The 25996-nt window shown below is 40.6% G+C and overlaps 1 protein-coding gene across 3 annotated transcripts in view; it reads left to right on the top strand.

Moving 5' to 3' along the window:
• Positions 1–25996, top strand: part of PLD5 (phospholipase D family member 5) — a 264686-nt gene that overhangs the window by 140582 nt on the left and 98108 nt on the right. For all 3 annotated transcript variants that reach the window (XM_066382203.1, XM_066382210.1, XM_066382219.1), the window contains exon 3: positions 14084–14252. In XM_066382203.1, the coding sequence (XP_066238300.1) occupies positions 14084–14252 (169 nt within the window). The remainder of the gene's footprint in view (positions 1–14083; positions 14253–25996) is intronic.

The raw sequence follows: 25996 nt of genomic DNA on the forward strand, positions 1-25996 counted from the left end.
TTGACAGAAAGCCAGGAATGTCTGTTTGGTCATCTCCAGTGACAACACACATTGGTTCCTGAGCCATCCCCACTGTTGAATGTCTCTGTTACAAACTATATTGATAACAAAATGGTGTCTTTGGGATTTGGTGCTCCCAAAACAGGCATTGATTTTTAAGTGTGTTAAGTGCTTAAAATACAGTGAGTCATTTAATAATCAAATAATTATGATAACTGGTATTTATTGTCCAATTACTATGTGTTAGATGCTGTGCTAAGCACTTTGTGTCCATTATGTCATTTACCTCTTACAACAATAGTATGAAAACTGACTCCTTTTTCTTTTACACATAAGAAAATAGGCATAGTAACTTACCAAAACAACTCTGATGGAGGCTTGACCAGGTGGTGGCGCAGTGGATAGAATGTCGGACTGGAATGCGGAGGACCCATGTTCAAGACCTTGAGGTCACCAGCTTGAGCACAGGCTCATCTGGTTTGAGCAAAGCTCACCAGCTTGGACCCAAGGTCGCTGGCTTGAGCAAGGGGTTACTTGGTCTGCTGTAGCCCCATGGTCAAGGCACAAATGAGAAAGAAATCAATGAACAACTAAGGAGTCCCAACAAAAAACTGACGATTGATGCTTCTCATCTCTCTCCCTTCCTGTCTGTCCCTATCTATCCTTCTAACTGACTCTCTTTCTGTCTCTGTCAAAAAAAACCACAAAAAAAAACCCTGATGGAAAGGGACTGAAACAGGATTCAAATCCAGGCCCATGTGCCTTAAGAATCCAGTCATGTGTACAGAGGAATCAGAAGAGCATACACATAGGGCCAAGGAAGATGCATGTCCATAAAAGGCCTGATAAAATGTTGTCTTTACACTGGACTGATTAGTGAATGTCTTCCCTGCCTGGAGCCAGTCTGCAAAGATTAGGAGAGGTGGTTGTCTTTTTCAAATGTTTAATTTTCAGCAAAATATCACAAGGCATACAAAGAAACAAAACAACATGGTCAATTCAAAGGATCAAAACAAATCTTCAGAAACCATCCCTGAAGAAACACTTAGACTTACTAAACAAAGACTTTAAACAGAAGAAAAATCAGGAAACTTGAAGACAGATTATTTGAAATTATGGAGAGTCTGAGTAGCAAAAAAAAAGAAAAAAAGTAAATGGAACCTAAAGAACTATAGGACATTAAAGTGGACCAATATGTGCATTATGGGAGTCTCAGAAGGGGAAGAGAGAGAGAGAGAAAGGAGCAGGAGTTTAGTTGGAAAAATGATGGCTGAAAACATCCTAAATTTGAAGGAAGATATGGATATACAAATTAGAAGATGTTTAATGTAGGATAGGCTCAGAAACTGGCCAGGATACATTTCCTCCAACTATTGAAAGCCAAAGACAGAGACTGAGTCTTGAAAGCAATGACAACAAAAAAAGTAACTGGTCACATAAAAGAAATCCTCAATAAGATTATGAGTGGATTTCTTGCAGTAATCATGTAGTTTGCCTGAAAATACAACAGTAAAGAAATGGTAACCTTGAACCCCATACATCAATGTAAGACTCATGCTCTCAACCAATGCTTCTCAAAGTATAGTCTTGAACCAGAAGCATCAGCATCACCCAGAAAAGGCCCAAGGAACAAAATAAAGCTTCAGCAACTGGATAGAAATGAAAATTTTCTGGCCTCACTCCAGAACTTCTGAATCAGAAACTGCAAGTGAGATGCAGCAATTGGTTTTTTAATTAAGCCTTTAGATGTTTGAACATGTTAACCATTGTACTTTAATGGATATGCTGCTTTTAAATGCTAGAGGGGTTTTTTATCCCCCTCTCTTCCTTACCAGGGAAGCATAATTGTATAGGGCTACAATCCATTATCTGCAATTCTAAAAATTTAAAAAGAATTCTAAACACCAAAATAAAAGCTTCCTTTCTAAGTTGTGTTGGCAAGATCTTACCTAAGCTACTAGTTGGCTACTTAGATTCTTTATCTTGCTTAATATGAATATTCATATGTTCACTGTAGAGATAAGAATGTATTTAGTTATAGGATATTTTGTTTACAGTAAATATACCATAAATACATATGGCCCTAGTAGTTTCACAGAAAAGACCGTGGATCAGTTTGGTGTGACAGTTTTTTTTTAAAGGCAGTGTTACTACCTACTAAATTCAGGAAAATTTGGTTCTATTAAGTATGCTGGATGAGAAGAGAAAGAATCTCATTGGTCTCTCTGGGAAGGTATCTAGCAACCAAGAGTCACATATGTCTGTCCACCCCTTGTAGAAGAAAGAGAGTAAAGCAGGTGTCAAACATGTTCACAACATGTGAGTTTGGGGAACATGAGACCAGGTTGTCATTCTGCCAGCATTGGAGTCTCTAACACTTGATAGCATCCTGTTATAATTGGTCTTGCTGACTTATGTCCCAGTCACACAAGAACAGTTTAGAAGTGACTTGTGAAAACACCCAATCCTATAACAAAGGAAGCTTTGGCATTTAAGTGTAGCCTCTAAAAGAACTGTTGCATATACAATTCTGATACAAACTTTACATGATATATTTGCCTTTTATCAGATAAGATCATTCTCTATGACCTTCTCCAGGTAAAATATTCTTTCATTCTCTAAGAATAATAAAAAAAAAACAATAAATTATTTATTCCACTAAGATAAGAGTGCTCAAAATATCCATGTTGAACAAAGCCTTGGAAGTTTTCATCCTTGAACTTGATCAGAGAAATGAGTGGTTGAATTCATTGTTGGGCAGATAAAATATATTATGCTCACTTTGTTAAAGAGGTGCTGCCCACGTGAGGCAGTCGCCCAGGTGATATTAATGTGTGTTTCTGGGCAGGCAGGATCTTTGTAGCCTGGGGCCTGGTTTTGGGATTAAGCCTTGCCCACCCTTTTTGATGTGGGGCGGTACAATCCAATCATGCCTCAGAGAAGTGACTTTGTATTAGGGACTTCCCTATTTTGTATATTGGATTAAAGGTTGTGAAGCTACACTATAAAATAGGGGCAGAACGGGAGCTTGCGCTCTTGGTTCCTGAGGTTAGCATGAGAGACCAGAGAGAGTAGAGCCAGCAGTGGAAGGAGGCCACATGGAGGAGGCCAGGAAAAGCAGCCAAGATGGCGGAGTGCTGAGTGAGATGCCAGTTTGTGCAGAGTTTGTATCTGGGATAAGGAAGGAGATGGGGAACTGAGGAGAATAAGGCTGGTGAGCTAGAAACATTTGATTCTAGGAAACTTGGATAAGTCAGTGGCTTTGTGAGCACTGAATGTGAGTGGGTTTTGGAGCCCAGTGTGTGTTTTTACTTGCCCGCCGGGTGCAAGCTAGGATTAAAGACTATGGTCCACCAGTTTTTGGCTCCGTTGTTTCTTTACCGACTGTCCAAATCCTATGCGAACCTGCATAGGCCAAAAGGCTGCTGTGATGGTGGCCCTGGCCTTAGCTCCTGGCTTTACAAATTCCAATTAGAGAATCAGAGGGGGAATAACATTAGGGGAGGAGGTATATCCTGTAATAAAGTTTGAATTATAGAAAAATGGTCTACATAGTCTCTATAGTCTCTGCTGCTTAAGCATGCCCTTTCTCTCTGTGCACTTTTCCATTTGCTAATTGTCATTTTCCCCTCTAGGGGAAATGTCAGCATTTCCCTTGATTGCTAGTAAGTTTCTTTCCTTTTGCTATTTGTGCCTTAGGCTGTCATTTTATCCTTACCCTTTCTTTCAGTCTTCTCCTTCCCTTCCTCTTTCTCACCCTCCCACCTCAAAGAAAAAAAACAAATTAATAAAATGTAGAAGAGGTTTTATGGCATGTTTGGGTTTTGAGAATGGTTAAACAACAGAGGAAGAGAATCACTCTTATTTTTCTAAACTTGAATGATTAAGCTATTACTGTTTTCTTATGGGATAAAGATTAAGGAGTGTATTAAAAGGTTTTAAATACTTAAAAATTACTAATTGCATAAGTGACTCCTGGTAGTAAGAGTTTGAAAACATTAAGATGTTTAGAATTTCATGGTCTTCTTTTTTAAAATCATTTTACTATTGAAACTGAGAGCATATTGCTTATACAGTGTGTCCGTAAAGTCATGGTGCACTTTTGACCGGTGTTGGGCAGATAAAATGTATTATGCTCACTTTGTTAAAAATGGCGCTGCCCATGTGAGGCCGTTGCCCAGGTGATATTAATGTGTGTTCAGAATCCTTGTAGCCTGGGGCTTGGTTTTGGGATTAAGCCTTTCTTACCCTTTTTGATGTGGGGTGGCACAATCCAATCATGCCTCAGAGAAGTGACTTTGTATTAGAGACTTCCCTATTTTGTATATTGGATTAGAGGTTGTGAAGCTACAATATAAAATGGGGGCAGAACGAGAGTTTGCTCTCTTGGTTCCCGGGATGATTAGCATGAGAGAGCAGAGGGAGCAGAGCAGAGAGCAGCGGAAAGAGGCCATGTGGCCAGGAGAAGCAGCCAAGATGGCGGAGTGCTGAGTGAGATGCCAGTTTGTGAAGAGTTTGTATCTGGGATAAGGAAGGAGATGGGGAACTGAGGAGAATAAGGCTGGTAAGCTAGAAACCTTTGATTCTAGGAAACTCGGATAAGTCAGTGGCTTTGTGAGCACTGAATGTTAGTGGGTTTTGGAGCCCAGTGTGTGTTTTTACTTGCCCGCCAGGTGCAAGCTAGGATTAAAGACTATGGCCCACCAGTTTTTGGCTCCATTGTTTCTTTACCGACTGTCCAAATCCAATGTGAACCTGCATGGGCTGGGCTGTAGTGATGGTAGCCCTGCCTGCTGGCTTTACAACCGGTCACAGGAAAGCAACAAAAGATGATAGAAATGTGAAATCTGCACCAAATAAAAGGAAAACTCTCCCAGTTTCATTCCTATTCAGTGCAGTTCGATGTGGGCTCACACACAGATATTTTAGGGCTCCTTACGTAGCTATCCCATATAGCCTCTACAGACTCGTCACTGACTGATAGCCTACCAGAACGGGGTTTCTCCACCAAACTGCCGGTTTCCTTCAACTGCTTATCCCACTGAGTAATGTTATTCCTATATGGTGGCGCTTTGTTATAAATGCGCCAATATTCACGTTGCACTTTGGTCACGGATTCGAATTTAGTGAGCCACAGAACACACTGAACTTTCCTCTGTACCATCCACATCTCGACTGGCATGGCCGTGGGCTGCTCCTCTGTATATACGGTGTTACATCATCATCTGTGCATGCACACATGCTGCCACATTATCCTATGGAAACTGGGAGAGTTTTCCTTTTATTTGGTGCAGATTTCACATTTCTATCGTCTTTTGTTGCTTTCCTGTGACCAGTCAAAAGTGCACATGACTTTACGGACACACTGTGTTTAACTGTGGTTTTATTTTATCAGCAAGTTATTTCTGGTATTATATTTAATGCTATCTGTATATAAATATATATACAACTAGTGATATTTTAATGAGTTTAAATAGTTTTCTGAGTTTAGAAATCTATCATTTAAAATCTGAACTCTGGAAGGGGTCTTACAGGGTATCTCTGATACCCTCATTGTTTTCTAGGTGAAGTCATTTTCAAAGAACTAGCTTTAGTTGGAGACAGACTTTGGCCTAGAACCAAGTTCCGATGACCTAGTTCAGCATTCCTTTTACTAAACCCTCATGTCTCCCAGGCAGATTCTAATTAAGTCTGATGAATTTTTAAATCTCCAAGATTAGAGAATTGCAAGATTGAAGTTCTTTATAGACTGGTTGTAATGAGAGCAAATATAAATTAGAAGGTGATTTGAAAGTAAATCAGGAGCCTAAATTTATAGCTTCTGGGATGCTCCTTAAATTAAAAAGTTAATTATAATGCAAATATGAATGAAAGGTTTATTGCTTGTTATTTAAAACTTTTACATATTTATAAGGAATTTCCTAGAAGTTCCTTATAAAGTCGAGGTTCATTGTTCTTGAGTCTGTAATACCTAATAACTATTATACTTTATAATAGAATATATAAAAGATATCAAAATCCATAAAGAGTTCAAGTTGAGAAATTATACAGCCTGGAGCACTGAATGCTCTTTTAAAGGATGGATGACAGCTGTTGGAGGAACTGAAGCTAGATTTGGCTAGTTAGCATGGTCCTCTCAAGACTAAAAATCCTTCAGTGTGAATTACAGACAATTATTGGTAGAGGTAATAAATGTGTTTTATTATATAGCAGAAAGGAGAAGCCACTCGCTGGAGTTGATTAGTGTCAGTATTCACATTGTTATCCTTACCCAGTAGCAGTAGGGCTGGCTTTTTCGCGGTGTCCTTGCACAGTCCTGTGTACACACAGGAGAGAGGTGTCCAAGGGGGGCATGTCAAGCAAGGTAGATTTTGGTGATAGACAGAGTAAGGTCTGGAAACTGATCCTACTACTAACTTATGACTTTGAGGCTCTTACATTACACTCTTTCTGAAAACCTCATTGACTTCGTCTTAAGAGTAGGAGTGCTAATACCTGTGTCACCAGGTATGCAGATATGATCATGTCTGCAGAGTACTTAGCACATGGGCATACTCAGCAAGTGGCAGCTATTACTGTCATCATCATCATTATCACCACCATCTTTGCTATTTTTCAATGTATGGGTGTATTAGAGAAAAAGGAAATAATCTTTCTCTCCTGTGTGTCTCCTTTACTACTCATACAAAACACTTTTGATACTTCCGGTCACCGAATGTGTGGAGGTTTTCCCACACCAAGCAGTTTTGTGCAGTGCCAGTTGGGTGTCTTACAATTGAACTCAGTTCTGATACTGTCTCTATGGAGATAGCCTCAGACCCTGCAGGTTCTTTAACCTCAGTCCCATGAAACTGTTCCCCCTACTTCAGATGCCAATTGCAAGTAATAGGTCCCCAGGTTACCCACAATTTCTACCCTGTTTGGCTACATATTGGACATTCCCATTATCTACTCCCTCTTGAATTAGTTTGCTTGCTAGAGCAGCTCACAGAACTCAGGAAATACTATATTTACTGGTTGATTAAAGGACATGAAAAAGGATACATGAGCAGCCAGATGGAGTGATTCATAGGGTCTGAGAGGGTCCTGAATACAAGAGCCTTTGTCCCTGCAGAGTTGAGTTGGGTCACATTGCCGGTATCTGGATGTGTCCACCCACCTGGAAGCTCTCTGAACACCATACTATTGAAATTTCTATGGAGACTTCATTACATAGACACGATCGACCATTAACTTCGTGGTTAGCCCTTCTTCCTTCTCAAGACAATGGGGTGGGTGCTGAAAATTCTAAGCTTCTAATCATGGTTTGGTCTTCCTGGTGACCAACCCTCATGTAGGAGCAATCCAGGAGCCCAATCAGGGTCACCTCATTAGAACAAAACATACTCCTACCACACAGGAAGTTACAAGGATTTCAGGAGCCCTGTGTCAGGAATCAGGGACAGTGAACAATATATATTTTTCTATTATTTCATAGTGGATATGCAGATATTATTACTCATTTTTTTAAGTTGAGCAGTAGTGTTATCTTGACAATGGTCGGTTATACAAACCAGAAGTTTGTTCATTTCTAAATGGTGCTGCCGTTTACTAAATAGTTAAAACATAAGAGGATTTGGCTTAATATTCTGTGTTCAGACCATATGCACCGTTAGCACCTGGGGTCTCCCTTTTAGTGACATTTGAACTCCCTTACCAGCAATGCAGAAGGCATTGACTGAGACTTTGCCCTCTAACTGATAATGAGAAACGAGCACATGACAGCTCAGCCCAGAAGCCACATTCCTTAACTCCCAGATTCCTCCTCTGAGTAGCTTAATGTAATTTTTTTTTATCAAAAATTAATGAGAAACGCATTTCCTGACTTGGGAGTGGGTGTGTACATTCATGTAAAGGGTTTAAGGGGATGGGTTAAACTTCATGTGAACTTCCTGTTTCTAGTCTGTATCTTAAAAAATTATCTGTGTGCATAAATTTGTGGGTGTTTTAACAAACTTATATTCCCCTTGGTATATGATTGGGCTTTTCTGTTTGTTGCATGGTGGGTGAGTTTGTTTGTTTGGGGAACATTGTTGAATTTTAATTTTGTATGTTCTGCTCTTTGACTTAACGAGGAACAAATACTTATTTGTGCAGGCCAATAGGAATGGGTTATTCAAAATCACACTGGTTTACAGACCACTACTTCTTGTTTTCAGAACAGTTTCAGAATGAGGCTTCTGGTCCCTGCCAGAATGTGCCAGTTGCAGCCAAAGGATGTTCCTTCCATATAAACCATGGGGAATTCCTTGAATATGAGCTTTGTGGGCTGAGGTGTAGTTCAGGATAGTGGTATCTGTCTGGCCCATGATAAGACTAAATGCCACATTTGTGCAATGAGAACAAATCTCAAGCCCAACTCTCAGGTGTAAAAGAAATCCCATTTATGTCATTAAGTCAGATTCCAGATCATCACTGTCAATTTCTTGGCTGGCAGAAATTCAGTCTCAGCACCGACTGCCCGAGGCTGTACAAATTTCCCGGAGTCTTTGCCAACAGTAGATCATCTGGAGGCCTGTGGCAATGCATGGTGTCCTCGCTGGTTACCTAGAATCCATCAGCACAGTGTAATGTCCCTTCTGTTTCCTGGACCTATAAAGGTGGAATCCCAGGACCTAAGGTCCAGCCTCCCCAGGTGTAATACAGGACCTCTGACCTCTGGGAGCTGACCATCTTCCTGGCAGGCCAGGTGGCGGGTCCCGGGCTACTTACAAGACTTTCTACCCTCTCTAGTCATGGGACTCTCTCCTCTATACCTTGGTGCTTCTCAGAGTCACTCCTCTATCCCTTCAACTGGGGGACATACAGTAACATCTCTTCAACAGTGTATGGTTTTGGCTAACATAATAGAGACAGGAAAGTAGCCTCTGAACAGCCTCTGCTTTTGACCTTGAACTAAACCTCTCCTGAGGTCCAGAGGAATCAGTGAAGGAAATCCATGTCTAAAGAAATTACCCTGCATGTTTTGAAAGGTCCAAACATAGAAACAAGGTAAGTTAATGAATGGGTATGCAGGAAATAGCTTAGCTGCAGGAAAGAGTAACCAGTAGCAGTAGCTAACTGTGGGGGTGGAGTCCTCCTTTTTATTTTTATTTTATTTTTAAAATATTTTGGTTTGAGAGAGAGAAAGAGAGGGGAAAGAGAGAGAAAAAAAACCCCATTGATTTGTTCCACTTATTTATGCATTCAGTGGTTGATTCTTATATGTACCCTTACCAGGGATTGAACTTGCTACTTTGGCATATCTGAATGGCACTCTAAGCAACTGAGCTACCTAGCCAGGGACCAGAGTCTTACTTTTATACTGGGAATTATCCATATTGTTTGATGTATTCATGTAATATATACATATCATGCTTTTTTAAAATATGAAGACGTGTCCTTGAGTCTTAAAAATTAGATTAGTAGGATTAAGTCACCATTATCTTTCAGCCAGACCCTAAACTCTTGTAGTGGTCTTCTAATCAGTCTCTTACTATGACTCTTGTCTCCTCGCAAAAGTTATTGTTCCACTCCATTTCGTATCTCAACTCAGAAGAAGCATAAAGTATATCCAGACTGTGAAAAGGCACATTGAGAAAAAACTATTTTAAACCTCTGGAAACAGCATGTTGTCCTGCCAGATGATACTGACAGCCCATGGTACACTTGAAGTATAGCAGCCAGAATTGTCCCTTGTGCTAAGTGGCTACACTTGGAGGCCAACGGGAGAGACTTCTTGATTCAAGACTGTGATTAATGATGACTGTGCTCCAAATGGGCCACTTAGTTGGCATTTTGTCTGCTTTCCAATAATCATTCTTTGCTTATTGAAGTAATGTGAGCTGTAGACAACTTTCCTAAATAGGAATCCATAGTGTTCCTGTGAGAAGTCCTTCCCATTTGTCTGCTTTCTTTCAAGGTCTGGAGGAGTCTCAGTGAGGCAGAAAATTTACCCAGAACAAGCTGTTGGGCTCTTTAGTGGCCACCAGGCAGCTTGTCATTTAGCTGGTGTCAGTGGGGTGCACATCAATGTGACAGCCCATGGTGAGCAAAAAGGAATCTGTTGAGCAATGAGATTTATTAATGTGGTTTCAAAGCCTGAGGATTGTTGAGATTCAAGATAGAAGAGGAAGGAAAGGAAAAAAAAATATTACATATAATCTCTTTCTCATGGTACAACACTTACCCCTGAGCAATGACAGGGCAAAGTTTAGTGGCTGTGTGGTTACTAGGTAAGATCTAGTATTAAGGACTCTATTGTCTCTTCTGTCTTTATGTTGGAAACAAGTACTAGAAATAATTGTTGGTGAGTCTTCAGTTGCTCAAAATTTCACTATGCTGTCAATGAAAGACACAACTTGAATCCATAAGGTGTTTGAGTGAAGAACTTCTTTTCAAGTAAATTCAGCAATAAATCCTGAACTCTACTCAGTTGGCTTTCCCTGGATAGCCCGGAAGTCTGGGACATCAGGCACCCCAGGGGCAGCTCTTAGCTCACATGGTTTGAAAGTTTTCCAAGGAACATAAATGCATATACTGAATATAAACAGCTGGAATTCTATTTTAAAATCTAGTAACAATGTAAAATGCTTTTTCTCATATTTATTCCATATCAGCTCCTTGGACTCATCATTCAGATAGATCATTTGTAGTTTATCTTAAAGTACTATGAAAGATTTTTTCTGTATTGTGTCTCTGTAAGCCCCCTGGTTATTAGGCATCAGAAATAGCGCTATAACCTCTGGGCGTAGAGTTCTCTCCTTGATGGTGTTCTGGCATTTCAGGGATTTTCCCAAATGTGAATTTTAATGAAGTCTGCCTAATCGTTTCCTTGCTTGAGAAATAAGCATAGAGCAGGGGCTGTTCTCACATGGAAATGAGCCCTGCATGGATGCTAATTAGGTCTGCCCCTGAAGGGAAGTGGGCTGTTGGTTGTTAAAGGAAATAAAATGACAGCTCAAAGAAAGAAGTCCAGTCATTTCAAAGCTGAGTTTTAGAGGCTTTTTCTAGTGAGGTGTATAGGATACAAGCACTGTGTCACAGAATGAGCAAAATTTCCAGGTCATTCCAGAGGGAGAAAGTGAGCAGGATCATTGTCCTGGGTATTCGTTACTCAAACATAAGTATTTAGTCCCTAAAATAAGACCTCTGTTTTTATTTTTAGTATAAATTTATAATTTAGTTGATATTTAGTAAAAAACAAATAATGAACTTGTTCTTCCTTGGCTCCCAGGGAATTTCACTGTTCTTCTCTAACAATCTTTCTAATATTTTATTCTGTCTTCTCTGCCTGTCCCCTTTCTCCACCAATCAAAAGAGATTAGATGTTTCCTGATCTTGGCCTTGACTCAATTCTCTTCTCTTGAAAATCTCTTGCCCTAGCCAGTTGGCTCAGCGGTAGAGCGTCGGCCTGGTGTGTGGAAGTCCCAGATTTGATTCTCAGCCAGGACACACAGGAGAAGTGCCCATCTGCTTCTCCACCCCTCCCCCTCTCCTTTCTCTCTGTCTCTCTCTTCGCCTCCGGCAGCCAAGGCTCCATTGGAGCAAAGTTGGCCCAGGTGCTGAGGATGGCTCCATGGCCTCCACCTCAGGTGCTAGAAAGGCTCCAGCCGCAACAAAGCAACACCGCTTCAGATAGCAGAGCATCACCCCCTGGTGGACATGCCAAGTGGATCCCAGTAGGGCGCATGTGGGAGACTGACTGCCTCCCTGCTTCTAACTTTGAAAAAATAAAAATAATAATAAAAGAAAATAAAAAAAAGAAAACCTCTCTCGGTGATCTTACCCACTTCTAAAGCTTCAATAAGGGAGAAAAATTGTATAAGAATGTGTCTAGCTCCTATTAACATAGAAAATTGGACTTCAGATGAGGATAGAATTATAATATCCAACTTTGACCTCTATTGCCTTCAAAGATTTTGAAGCAGATTAAAAAAAGCAACCTCTTGCCACCTTTTTAACCCTGTCTCCCTTTAGCAATCTCAATACTGTATTTTCCTGGACCTCTCTAGTCTTCCTGCTTCTCTAATGATCCCTTTGAAGTTTCTTATCTGTTTCACACTCTACCAACCAGGACAATACAGGCATTCTCCTCACCTTAGATTTTGGGATAGTTTTATTTTGTTGTTGTTGTTTTTTCATTTCTTCCCTTTGATAATCTTTCCCAATCACCAGTGTGCTTCCTTTCCCATGTTCCTTGTCAATTTTAATGGACTTCACTCCCAGTTATTCAGATTTTAATAATACTCAGCAGATATTCTTTGGATACTTATTGTGCCCTGAGCAATATGTTAGTCCCTCCTATTTGAATCATTAAGTATGAGACTGGCTTTTTCACTAGACTCTGAATTCCAGAGGACTAAGGAGGGTTGTCAGTCATTTCTGTGTTCCATGCAATGAGCTGCCTGTTCTGAGTGTGTAGGGCTCAACAAATGTTAAATTCAACCATTGTTGTTGTTGGTGGGGTGATTGGACTCCAAAATTATGATGGTCTCTGGGTCACATGCCAAACCCCATTCTGGCTATGACAGTCATCGAGGACACAAGGACATTTTGCTAAGAGTGTTTGGTTTTTTTTCTAAAACTGGCAAAAAGGAACAAATCTCATTAAGAGAAAGAGTTCTTGCGAAGCACTAGATTTCATGTGTAGGAACCTGAAATTCATTCTCTTAAGTATTCCTTGTGCCCTAATCATGTATCCAGCACTGAGGACACATACCTGTGAATCAAACAGTTCTCTGTGCTAGAAGTACTTACAGGTGTCTTTATAAGAGATTGGAGCCTTGGCCGGTTGGCTCAGCGGTAGAGCGTCGGCCTAGCATGCAGAGGAGCCGGGTTCGATTCCCGGCCAGGGCACACAGGAGAAGCGCCCATTTGCTTCTCCACCCCTCCGCCGCGCTTTCCTCTCTGTCTCTCTCTTCCCCTCCCGCAGCCGAGGCTCCGTTGGAGCAAAGATGGCCCGGGCGCTGGGGATGGCTCTGTGGCCTCTGCCTCAGGCGCTAGAGTGGCTCTGGTCGCAACATGGCGACGCCCAGGATGGGCAGAGCATCGCCCCCTGGTGGGCAGAGCGTCGCCCCATGGTGGGCGTGCCGGGTGGATCCCGGTCGGGCGCATGCGGGAGTCTGTCTGACTGTCTCTCCCTGTTTCCAGCATCAGAAAAATGAAAAAAAAAAAAAAAAGAGATTGGAGTTTCCCATTGAGAGTTTAAGAGAATTCACTTTTCTTAAACTGGAAAAAATTGTCCATTTCTTTATTAAAATATCATGTGCCACCTGGCTGAGTCAGAAGTAAAAACTATACAACTTTAGTTGCAATACCACAGAGCTCTAGGTACTGTGAATATATTGTCAATATATAAGGAAGTATTAAAAAAAATTTATTAGGATATTGCTGATGGTAGCTTATATAGGGCTTGATGATTACTGTCATTTTATATATTCCTTATCTCCATCTTTAATAAAACCCTGAACAGGCAAGCTTTAACATTTCCTTCGAAGTACCATTTTATGCTCTAGGCTTGGAAACAATAGAGGTGTTAAGTAAAAGTCATAACATCCATTGTTTTCATTTTCTAATAGTGATACAAAATAATACTATTTTAGCTTATACACTGGTTCTAATATATGCCCCACATTGCACTAGAAATGGGAAATGCATAACTTAATTTATATCTTGAGTAGCTTCCAGAAGTAGTATCTTATATAAGAGTTGATTACTATTGGGGAAAAATATATATATATTATTAGAGGGATATGCTTGTGTTGGAAACTCTGAATTTTTTTTCAAGGTTAGTTTGAAACTGGACATTAGGAATATATACCATGGTTTTATGAAATATAAATGCTACCTGAGAAAAAAAGACCTTAAACTCTTAAAGCACAGTGGAATAGCATAGGGAAAATGTTTAAGAGGACTTTGGTGGAAACTGTAAGTGATGAGAAATGTAGACATTCAAAAAGAGTGAAGAGAATTTTTTTCCGATGTTTCTACATGCATGTACAAAGATCTATGGCTTCAAATTTGACTAGATTTTTTTTGTTTGTTTTTCAAAATCTTTTCTAAGAATTGCCCTGGTGGAAAATATTCCTGAAGGCCTTAACTATTCAGAAAGTGCACCATTTCACTTATCACTTTTCCAAGGCTGGATGAATTTACTCAACATGGCCCAAAAGTCTGTTGACATAGTGTCTTCCCATTGGGATCTCAACCAAAGCCATCCATCAGCATGTCAGGTAAGGTGCATCCTCTACGTGTGTGATGATTTTACTTATGTGCATTTTATACTCCTTAATATCTTCTTGCCTCCACTTCTCAAGTTCGAGCTCGTTTTTTTTTAGTCCACCATTAACCATAGTACCTATACATATTATGTATGTCCTGTTGTTAATCATATGTCACTTGGCTCCTGCTAGAATGTCTGGCTTTCAAGGGCAACATCACATTTCATGTTTGCCTACCATAGGTTTTCTACATGGTATTGCTGTCTTGGGCAACTTCAGGGGGCACCATTTACATCATGGTACCTGTTGATGGCATGCCCTAGAATTCTTCTCTGCACTACATGCATGTTTACAGTTCTAATTCTGTAACTGCTTGCTGAGGCATTTGGTTGGTTAATTGGTGTCATAATTTGCCTTTAGGACCCAGAGCCACCTTTTTTTTTATTAGTAGAATCAAACTTTCCAGTATAGTTGTATATTCTTTATCTTTAATTTTATTTAATTTTTCATTTTCAGTTGACACACAATATTATTTTAGTTGCATGTGAACAACATAGTGATTGGACATTAATATAACTTAGGAAGTGATCACACCATTAGGTCTAGTGTCCATCTGCATAGTTATTGCATTATTATTGACTATATTTCCTAGGCTGTACAGGCAGCTGATACTTCTTAATTAGTTGTAGATTCTTGATTTTGTCATATTTGGCAAATAGAAAAAGAAAGATACTAATTTTAATTACAAGAACAACCTTTAGACAACTGATTAAATGCTCTCTGAATGATATGTCCTGGAGACAAGAAGATTATTCTGGTCGTCTTTAGTGTGTTCCCTTTAATATTGCTATGACTACGGTAGCACTGAGCTATCCAAGCTATTCTATCCACATAGATGACCTCTACGCGTCAAGGGTGAAATGTTTTGTCTCTTTGTTCACAAATGTGCTGACATAAGTCTATCCAGGCACATCCAATTTTATTGCATTTTACTTTACGGTGCTTTACAGATGTTACACATTTTTTTTTTTTTTTACAAATTGAAGGCAAGACCCTCCACCAACAAGATTAGGACTTGCTTTATTGTGATGCTCACTTTATTGCAGTGGTCTGGAACCAAACCTGCAATATCTCCAAGGTATTGCAATGAGGGAATTATTTCTGAAATAATTCTTTCATTGGTGCCTTGAAATGTTATTCAACTATACTACTTTAAAATAAAATGATATCAGAAAGTAGACAAAAACAAACAAAAAGCACAAAGACTATACTAAACAAATGAATAAATTTACTACAGATTTTCCTTGACTTACGATGGGATTATGTTCCGAAAAACTCATCACAGATTGAAAATATTGTATATTGAAAATGCATATAATAAATACAACCTACCAAACATCATAGTTCACCTAGCCTACCTTAAACAGGTGAAGAACACTTACATAGCTTACAGTCAGACAGAATCATCTAATAATCTGTGTTAGATTCTAACACAAAACCTATTTGAGCCTGACCAGGCTGTGATGCAATGGATGGAGCCTCAGAATGGGATGTGGAGGACCCAGGTTCGAGACCCCGAGGTCACCAGCTTGAGTACGGGCTCATCTGGTCTGAGCAAAGCTCACCAGCTTGGACCCAAGGTTGCTGGCTTGAGCAAGGGGTTACTCGGTCTGCTGAAGGCCCATGGTCAAGGCACATATGAGAAAGCAATCAGTGAATAACTAAGGTGTCGCAATGAAAACCTGATGATTGATGCTTCTCATCTCTCTCCATTCCTGTCTGTCTGTCCCTGTCTATCCCTTTCTCTGACTCTCTCTGTCTCTGTAAAAAAAAAACCAAAAAACAAAACAAAAAAAAACCCCTATTTGATAACAAAGTATTGAATATCTCATGCAATTTACTGAATACTATACTGACAGTGAAAAACAGAATAGTTGTATGGGTATCACTTTCATACTTTTGTAAAGTAAAAAAATCCTAAATTGAACCATCATTGTTGGGTCCATTTGTAATTGTGTTCTGCACTTTTTTACATCTGCTGTTTAAGCAGGTATTTCAAGTATTTATTGCTATATATATTATCCTAAAACTTAGTGATTTAAAAAATAACAATCACTGCCTGGATGGTGGTGGCACACTGGATAGAGCATTGATCTGAGATGCTGAGGTCCTTGGTTTGAAATCTGGAGGTTGCCAGCTTGAGTGCGGGCTCATCTGACTTGAGCTCAGGTTAGCCAGCTTGAGCACGGGAGCATCAACATGATCCCAGCATCTCTGGCTTGAGCCCAGAGGTCAATGGCATGAGCATGGGGTCACTGGCTCACTGGAGCCTCCCAGTCAAGGCACATAAGAGAAGCAATTAATAAACAACTAAAGTAGCACGACTACGATTTGATGCTTCTCATCTCTCTCCCTACCTCTCTCTCTCTCTCACAAAAAAGAAAAAGTAACAATAACTTCTTTGTTCATGATTCTGGGCAGCATTTGGCAGAAAGAGCTTGCTTCTGATCCACAGCATGTTGGCTGAGGTGGCCTGCCTGGGACTGGAGAATCCAAGATGATTGTCGTCGCTTACCCAGCATCTTACCTGGGGTGGCTGGGATGTCTGGGGGCTGGCTGGACCACTGTCTCTGCATGTGTCTCCCTCATTCAGGAAACTATCCTGAAATTCTTTATACACAGTGGGGCAAAAGTGTGTTTACATTTTTGAGTATGTGAAACACAGAGTTCATTCTTCTATTACTGTTTATTAATCATAGTATTATTTTCCATACTAACAACTGTAAACCTACTTTTACCCCACCCTGTATAGTGGTTATATCTTTCTTTTTTTCTTTTTTACAGGGACAGAGAGAGAGAGAGTCAGATAGAGGGATAGATAGGGACAGACAGACAGGAATGGAGAGAGATGAGAAGCATCAATCATTAGTTTTTTGATCCGACACCTTAGTTGTTCATTGATTGCTTTCTCATATGTGCCTTGACCACGGGCCTTCAGCAGACCAAGTAACCCCTTGCTCAGGCCAGCGACCTTGGGTCCAAGCTGTTGAGCTTTTTGCTCAAACTAGATGAGTCCACGCTCAAGCTGGCGACCTCGGGGTCTCAAACCTGGGTCCTCCACCTCCCAGTCCAACACTCTATCCACTGCACCACCGCCTGGTCAGGCTAGTGGTTATATCTTAAAGGGACAAATCAGAAACTGTGAGGCTTCATAAAACCTACACTCTGGAATCCCAGGTGCTTCCACCTTGTTCTGTTGGTCAAAGCGAGTCACACACCCAAGATGGGAATAAGGAGAATTGTTGGCAGGGATCTTTGGAAATTCTATACTGACGCCCACTGTGGCCACAGCAATCCATATCTTTTCCACATACAGAAGGTACTCCCCCCCCCCCCCCCGCCCCACAAACTTTCTTTTATCAGGTTAGGAATGTTTTCTGTCTTTGTTTTTTCAAATAGGTTTTTGATTTCTTGCTCTCACTCTTCTTCCGGCACCCCCATGATGCAAATGTTGGTACACCCAAAGCTACCCTGGAGGCTCCCTAAACTATCCTCATTTTGGGAGGTTCTTTTTTCTTTTTACTGTTCTGATTGGGTGTTTTTTGCTTCCATATGTTCCAAATTGCTGATTTGATTCTCGGCTTGATGAACTCTACTGTTGATTCCCTGTAAATTATTCATTTCAGTTAGTGTACCCTTCATCTCTAACTGGGTTTTTTTTTGTTTGTTTGTTTGTTTTTTTTGGTTTCTATGTCCATTTTTGTGCTTATTACTTCTTTGTTGAAGTTCTCCCTAAGTTCCTTGAGCAACTTAATAATCATTGTTTTGAACTCTGTATCTAGTAGTTTGATTGTCTCCATATTCTTTTTCTGGAGATTTCTTTTGTTCTTTAGGAGACGTTTCTTTGTCTCCACTTCTGGTTATTTCCTCATGTTTGTTTCTAAGTATTAGGTAGAGCTGCTGCATCTCCCAGACTTGGTAGAGTGGCCTGTATTGTAGGTGGCCGGTAGGGACCAGCCTCCCCAGTCACACAAGCTGGACACTCCCTGGTCGTACCTGTGTGAGCTGTGTGCGCTGTTGGTGAGACATTTTATCCTTTGTTTTAATGTTGATCTGAAGGCTTGCATGCATGTCTAATATTATAGTATGGCAAACTTGTAACTATTCTACATATTCCTGGGCTCTAGCATTCCTGTCCTATTAACTCTTATAGCTTTGTTGTCCAGACATGGCCAGGGATAGGAGGGATTACTTGTGGATTTGGAACAGACTTCTCTTCAGCCTTCTCATCTCCAGAATAAATATTATTTCAGTCACACTGGTGCAGTATCAGCATGAAAATTACATAACCTTATGGAAACAGTGTCCCTTTCTTTCAAAATAGCATCTCTTCCCTGCTCTACAAAACCAACCATCAGCAAATGCTTATAAATCAGCATTCTCCCATGAAATGTGGTTACGGAATCATTTTCAATGCCTTTATTGAACAAATATTTATGAAGGCATTGGGCTGTTGCTGGTGCCACAGATTCAAATTAGCATGGTCCCTCCCCACTTCTGTATAGAGGGTAGTGTGTATGTGTGTGTGTGTGTGGGGGGGGGGGGTTGCAGCCAGCAGACTGGCAGGCTGAGTGTGGTCTCTGGCTTGGCTGGTCAGCTGAGCTCCCTGCTGTGAATCCCATCCTCTCCTGGTGCTGTTCTTTCCTGGTACATTTCTGCAGCTTCTCCAGGCTTCCCTTTCCCCATCTGTTGAGTGATCCTAATTATGTTCTTGCTTGCTTTCCAGTATATTTCCAAGGGAAATCATCATTCTGATATAAACTCATAAGTGCTATGATTAGCAGAAGTTTAACCTCCTTAATGCCTTTTTAAGTCCAATCATATAGACATGAATAAATTATGAACCTAGACAGTCTTCCCAGTTCCTGGGATTAAATAATGACTTTTCTTTAAAGTTGTTTACTTCTTTTCTTTTTATAATTTTATTTATTTATTTATTTAGTTTTAATTTTTTTTACAGCGACAGAGAGAGAGTCAGATAGAGGGATAGATAGGGACAGACAGACAGGAATGGAGAGAGATGAGAAGCATCAATCATCAGTTTTTTGTTGCGACACCATAGTTGTTCATTGATTGCTTTCTCATATGTGCCATGACCACGGGCCTTCAGCAGACCAAGCAACACCCCCCCTCCCCCGCTTAAGCCAGCAACCTTGGGTCCATGCTAGTGAGCTTTTTGCTCAAGCCAGATGAGCCCGCACTCAAGCTGGCAACCCCGGGGTCTCGAACCTGGGTCCTTCCGCATCCCAGTCCGACACTCTATCCACTGCGCCACCGCCTGGTCAGGCTAAAGTTGTTTACTTCTACAGTTATTTTCTCTCCAGATTTGCATCCCTGTATTTTCTGTTTCCCTAAAGTCAATTTATGTTTTGGGAACTTTCTTTTAAAAAGAATAGGTTGGATTCTTTTTTCTCATTATAAAAGTAATAGCTTCTCACGATGGAAAAATTTAGAAACTACAGAGAAAAGGGAGAGAAACAAAATCATCTGTGTAACTATCAACAAAAAAATGTATTACTAGCTTAATAGTTTATGCAGAATTGCATACATATGCTTATAGAGTATAAGGAAAGGCATATCTTAATTTTGAACTTAACATTATATCATAAGCACATTTCTGTATTATGAGAAACACTGGTAAATATTATTTTAAACTGGCTGCGTAATATGCAATGTAGTGGATACACCAGATTAATGTTCTCTATTATTGAACATTTAAGCTATTTCTTCTTGTTGTTGTTGTTCTGTTTCTAAATAAATTCTGCTGCAGTAAGTATCTCTGTGCAAAGCATTGTTTTCTTTTGGCTGAATTACGAGGGGTTAATCCTTAGAAGTAGAGGATTAGGAGTCTGGGCTGCTTTCTTAAGACATTGGGACTTTTATGAAGAATGTCTAGCACCCTCATGGTTGCTCTGTGGAGAAGCTGGGACCATTGGGAGTAAGGGCTTGAAGGAATTCTGCCTCTATTCTGTGAGGGGTCCTGTGCCCACTGGAAACAAGTAAGTATGGAAGAGTTGAGTGTTTTTCTCACTCCTGTGCCCCAGTGACATCCTTTCCTCTGCAGCAGGAGTACTGACTGGCTGAGCCATCCACTCGCTTCCAGAGCCTGCTGAGTGGCGCTGCCAAGGTCACATTGCTGGCCTCCCCTTTGCAGTCAGGATAAATGCTGGAGGGGCCCCAATGCTACTTTCTAGCCACTGTGGGAAGCCAGCGGCTGAGGTTCTGTTACAAACACACTGCTCCCAATAGGAATTCCTTGGTGTCTCCTGGCTCGTTACTGTTATGATGAGCTTATCCATCTCTCTTCATCTGCGCCTGACAGGGATGGCTATGGTCATACCTACGGGGTACATGGTTATGATTACTATCATTAGGCAAGGCCTTGATGATTAACTGTTGAAATTAATTAAATCCCTTCACAGGATGGAACCTGGCAGCCTGCACGCCCACAGAGCAGACACTCGCTGCTGGCATCCAGCAAGCGTGCTTGTTGCTCACCACCCCCAACGTGGGTATTCCCTGCTAAGTTCCTGAGCTGGGATTGGTCCATGAGCTCAGGACATGTGTGAACTGGTTCATGGCCACCATCTTTTGGCTTCAGATGAGAAATTCCATATCTCACAGGTCTGTCCCCGAGAGCTGCTGGGACTCTGGCCACCATCCCCCAACTCCACAGTCTCTCTCAAGCCCTAGCCTGCCCATCAAGTTCATTGCTCTGCTATCTCATAAATCCCTGAGATCCTTCCGTTTATCGGCTTGCCATTGATGTACTCTCAGGCCACATTTCACACCAAACCATGCGCCAAACTTGTGATGACTCTCTCAGCCTCCAGTCTTGCCCTGTATAGTTTATTCTCCAATTTGCAGGCAGAGGGTTTTATTTATTTATTATTTCCAGAACAAAAATTCGATGATGTTCTTCCCTCTGTAAAATCCTATGGATGTTCACAGTGCTTTCCTGAGGTCCGAAGTGTTCACCCTGGCTTACAAATGCACATTTACTTCTCTGTCACAGGTCTCCACCCAGAACATCCTCTCTTTCCTTCCTTCCTCTGGGAAACTTCTCCAAGCACCTTAGCCTGGCTTACCATGCTCCTGCTATGTTTGCCCCTCAACCTGTACTTCTTTCACCCTGGCATCTGAAACATTGGGTTTTATCTGCTGATTTGTCATTTATCGCTGGCACATAGCTGGCATCCAGTAAGTGTGCTGAATGAATTAGCTTAAAAAACAACTATCTGGCCCTGGCCGGTTGGCTCAGCGGTAGAGCGTAGGCCTGGCGTGCGGGGGACCCGGGTTCAATTCCCGGCCAGGGCACATAGGAGAAGCGCCCATCTGCTTCTCCACCCCCCCCTTCCTCTCTGTCTCTCTCTTCCCCTCCCGCAGCCGGGGCTCCATTGGAGCAAGGATGGCCCGGGCGCTGGGGATGGCTCCTTGGCCTCTGCCCCAGGTGCTAGAGTGGCTCTGGTCGCAGTAGAGCAACGCTCCGGAGGGGCAGAGCATCGCCCCTGGTGGGCGTGCCAGGTGGATCCTGGTCGGGTGCATGCAGGAGTCTGTCTGACTGTCTCTCCCCGTTTCCAGCTTCAGAAAAATACAAAAAAAAAAAAAAAAAAAAAAAAAAAAAGCTATCTTGGCCCTGGCTAGCTCAGTGGTAGAGCATCTGAGAGCATCTGTCTGGTGTGTGGATGTCCCTGGTTTGATTCCTGATCAGGGCACACACGAGATATGACAGTCTGCTTCTTCACCCTTCCCCCTCCCCCCTTCTCTCTCTCCGTCTCTCTCTCTCTCTCTTTCCCTCCCCACAGCCAATGCTCGATTGATTCAAGCACATCAGCCCCAGGCACTGAGGATGACTCTGTGGAGCCTCCACTTCAGGTGCTAAAAATAGCTTATTTGTGGGCATGAGCATCAGTCCCAGATGGGGGTTGTTGGGTGGACCCTGGTCCAGACACATGGGGGAGTCTATCTCCCCCCCACACTTGGAAAAAGAAGGGGTAAAAATGACAAAAAACAAGTGTCTTGAATTAATTTGCTGAAAAGACACTTTCTTGTGTATGTGAGTAAGAGTTTCCACTAACAGATGCACAAGGAAATTTTATATTGATGTTGATGTCTTTGGCAGATTTCGTACATCCTATAGACTGAAAATTTCAGTAAGTATATGTAAGTAAATAAGAGATCAATCTTATAGATAACTGAACTAGTTGGTTAAATAAATAAACTAGCAAACTGAGTAGAGGCAATTTATGTGTGTATGCTCTCATCTCTTAAGTCATAAATTTAAAAACAAAAATCAGGCCTGACCTGTGGTGGCGCAGTGGATAAAGCGTCGACCTGGAAATGCTGAGGTTGCCGGTTCAAAACCCTGGGCTTGCCTGGTCAAAGCACATATGGGAGTTGATGCTTCCAGCTCCTCCCCCCTTCTCTCTCTCTGTCTCTCCTCTCTCTCTCTCTCTCTGTCTCTCCCTCTCCTCTCTAAAATGAATAAATAAAAAATTTTTAAAAAAATTTAAAAACAAAAATCAATGCAAGTGTATCCTAATTTTTTCTTATGACTGTATCATTGAATATTTAATGTGATTAATCAGTCATGTGCACTTTTTTATTTTGATTGAAATTTTCCACACACATACACACACACACACACATATCCTTAAGTAGGATTATAGTACACTTGAGATATATCCTACATTTCTTCATGATCATATAATCATAAATACACACATACACACACACACACATATTGGTGCTTACATCTCTTTGGAATTGGTTTCTAGGTGTGAATTTCTGAGTGAAAGAAAGCAATATGAGTACCCTTTTCCCAAATTGCTAACAAGAATAAATGTTGCCACTCGTTACATGTTTTCCAGTGTCTCTGAATACAAAAAGAGATCCCTTGATTGCTTTGCTTAAACTTCCCTTCACTACATACAGCCAGCCTCTCCTTATATCTCAGCTACGTGGGCTGTTTTTCTTTGGGCTATTGGCCTTTTCTTATTAATTTCTAATATATCTTTGTAGAGATCAGCTCTTAACCCCCTTCTCATTTATGTAGCAGATATTTATTCCAAACTTTACTATTTTGCATCAACTTGTATGTATTGTTTGCGGTATAGTTCTTTAAACTGTTGTGATTGTATATTTCTGTCTTGTCATTTATTGTTTCTATGTAGCTAGCTTGTATATTCATTTCCTGTGGCTACTGTAACAAATTGATACAGACTGTGCCTTGAAAAAGAGAACTAGATCCTCTCATAGTTCTAGAAGGCAGAAGTCTGAAGTCAATTTCACTGAACTCAACCCAGGGTGTCAGCAAGGTGGCTGTTCCCTCCAGTGGCTCCAGGGGGCAATACACGCCTTGCCCCTTCCAGCATCTGGTGGCTGTCCGCTTCTTTGGCTTGCTGCCATGTCATCATACTCTTCAAGGCCAGCATCTTTAACTCTCTGCTCATCCCCACATTGCCTCGTCCTCTGTGTTGTCATGTTCCCTCTGCCTCGCATACAGGTACACTGTGATTGCACTTAGGGTCCCTTCAGATAATCCAGGACAATCTCCTCACCTCAAAACCTCCAATCACACCTGTAAATATCTTATTCCAAATAAGGCAACATTTACCTGCTCCAGATTAAGACCTGACATCTTTGGGGGTCATCATTTCACCTCCCACAGCTCAGAGAAGGTTTTCCTCATTCCAAGGCTGTACATGTAGTTGCCTAAATTTTCTTGAAGGTATTGGTATGTTCTTATTCTACTTGAGAACATTTTATTTTATGTGGTATAATAAAGGGGTCCTTCCAGTTGGGCTCGATGAAACCACTATCTTTTTTCGGACTGAATTAAAATAGCACTTTTGTTAGTGATAAAAGTCATGCTTGTACCATTGCTTGCTCTATTAAATTCTATTTTTATTTCTCCATTTCTGTGCCCCTGCCAGGTTAATGTGATGACTGTGACTTGATACTACATTTTTTTCTATAATACTGAAAATACTTACAGTTATAAATTGGTCTCTGAAACATGCTATTGCTTCATGTCATTGTTTTGCTATGAAGTGCTGCTCACTTATTCATAGCTTTCTAGAAAATACAAAATTTCACTTTTTTTTGGCATGATGACAATAAGTTTTTCAATTTTCAAGTAGCTAAGATTTGTTTTAAGAATTACAGGTTAATGGTCTGTTTCTCACTTTATGAGATTATGAGCAGAGAATGAAGCCCGTAGAATCTCATTTTGGTTCACGTTTTCTAAATGGCATTAAATAATTTTTGTAAACATTGCACTGATGTCTAAGAATTGTTTTGAGGTGTTTGAGACATAGAATGAGAAATCTATATAAATATATATTTATAATCAAGTTTATTGATAGTACCATTCAATTTTCATATACCTTCATTCATTTTGTATTTAATCAGCCCAATTTTGAGAAACATATTTAGAAATATTGTGTTCGTGTTTTAATTACATTTCTGTTAACGTTTGCTTTGTGTATTTAACTGGTGTGCTGTCCAGTACATACTAATTTATAACTGTTGTAGTTCCATAAATTGTTCCATTACAGAATCATGGCCTACTTTTTCCTAGTACATTTCAATCCTCCCCATATTTTATTCTAATTTTTACTAAGATTCTTTTTTTATTGTCACATAACTAAGGAGATTTTTAGAATATTTTTTTTCTTATCCTGCCCTCCCATGAAATTTTAATACCACAGACATTTTGCACATTACTGAATTATATGTGTGATTTATTCATAAAACTATAACTTACACACACACACACACACTGATTCTCAGCTCCTTTAAGGTAATAGTGCCCCCACTGACAATGCATCTAATAGATTCACCATAGACTTACCCCTGTAATGTGTCTCTTCTATTTGCAGATCATTATTTACCAGGACATAAAACACATCTCCACTCTGGCTGCCCATCATTTCTGTCTTCCCCTTCATCCTCCTTGATAATATTTTGTATTTTTCACTGTTTAGTTAAAGTCCATCCTTGATTGTATTCCTCATAGGTTATGCAGGTAATATAGTCTTGAAATCTGTATATCTGTGCATATATTTCTTTCACCCTGTCAAGTAAAACCCTTGAATGGGCTTCCATCTTCTTCTTCCACAGTCTGAATTAACTTCGTGTTACAGATGGTTAGCTGCACGCCAGTCTTATTTTTTCCTTGGTGGGTAACTGATTGGTTTTGTTTTCAGCCAGAAGTTTGTAAGAATCCCTTTTTGTCCTTGGCATTGAGAGATTTCACAGGATGTGTGTAAAGGTGTCTTCCACAGCCCACCTTTGCTTTCATCTTCAATTATCTTTTCAGCATGTAGATGTAGGTCTTCCCTCAAGCTGAACAATTTTCTTCTGTTATTTGAAAACTTATTCTTTTTTCTCTTTTTCTCTTCCAATGCACTGTTAGTCATCACCCTAAATGCTTATCACCCTTATGTTTTCCTGTGTGCTCCAATGCCGTAGGAGTTTCATCTTGGGCTCTGTAATTTCTAAGATTGAATTGCAAGGTTCATTGCTCTTCCTCCACATCCTTCCATTCTCAGTCTCTACATCCTTCCTATAAAATCACTGTCAGCAGCCTGTTCTTTTTTTTGGGGGGGGACAAAATGTTTCTTTTATTGATTTTAATTTATTGTGTTTACAGATTCTAGTGTCGCCCCGAATGCATCCTCCCTCCCCCGTAT

Source organism: Saccopteryx leptura, chromosome 1, assembly GCF_036850995.1.
Source record: "Saccopteryx leptura isolate mSacLep1 chromosome 1, mSacLep1_pri_phased_curated, whole genome shotgun sequence".
NCBI lineage: Eukaryota > Metazoa > Chordata > Mammalia > Chiroptera > Emballonuridae > Saccopteryx > Saccopteryx leptura.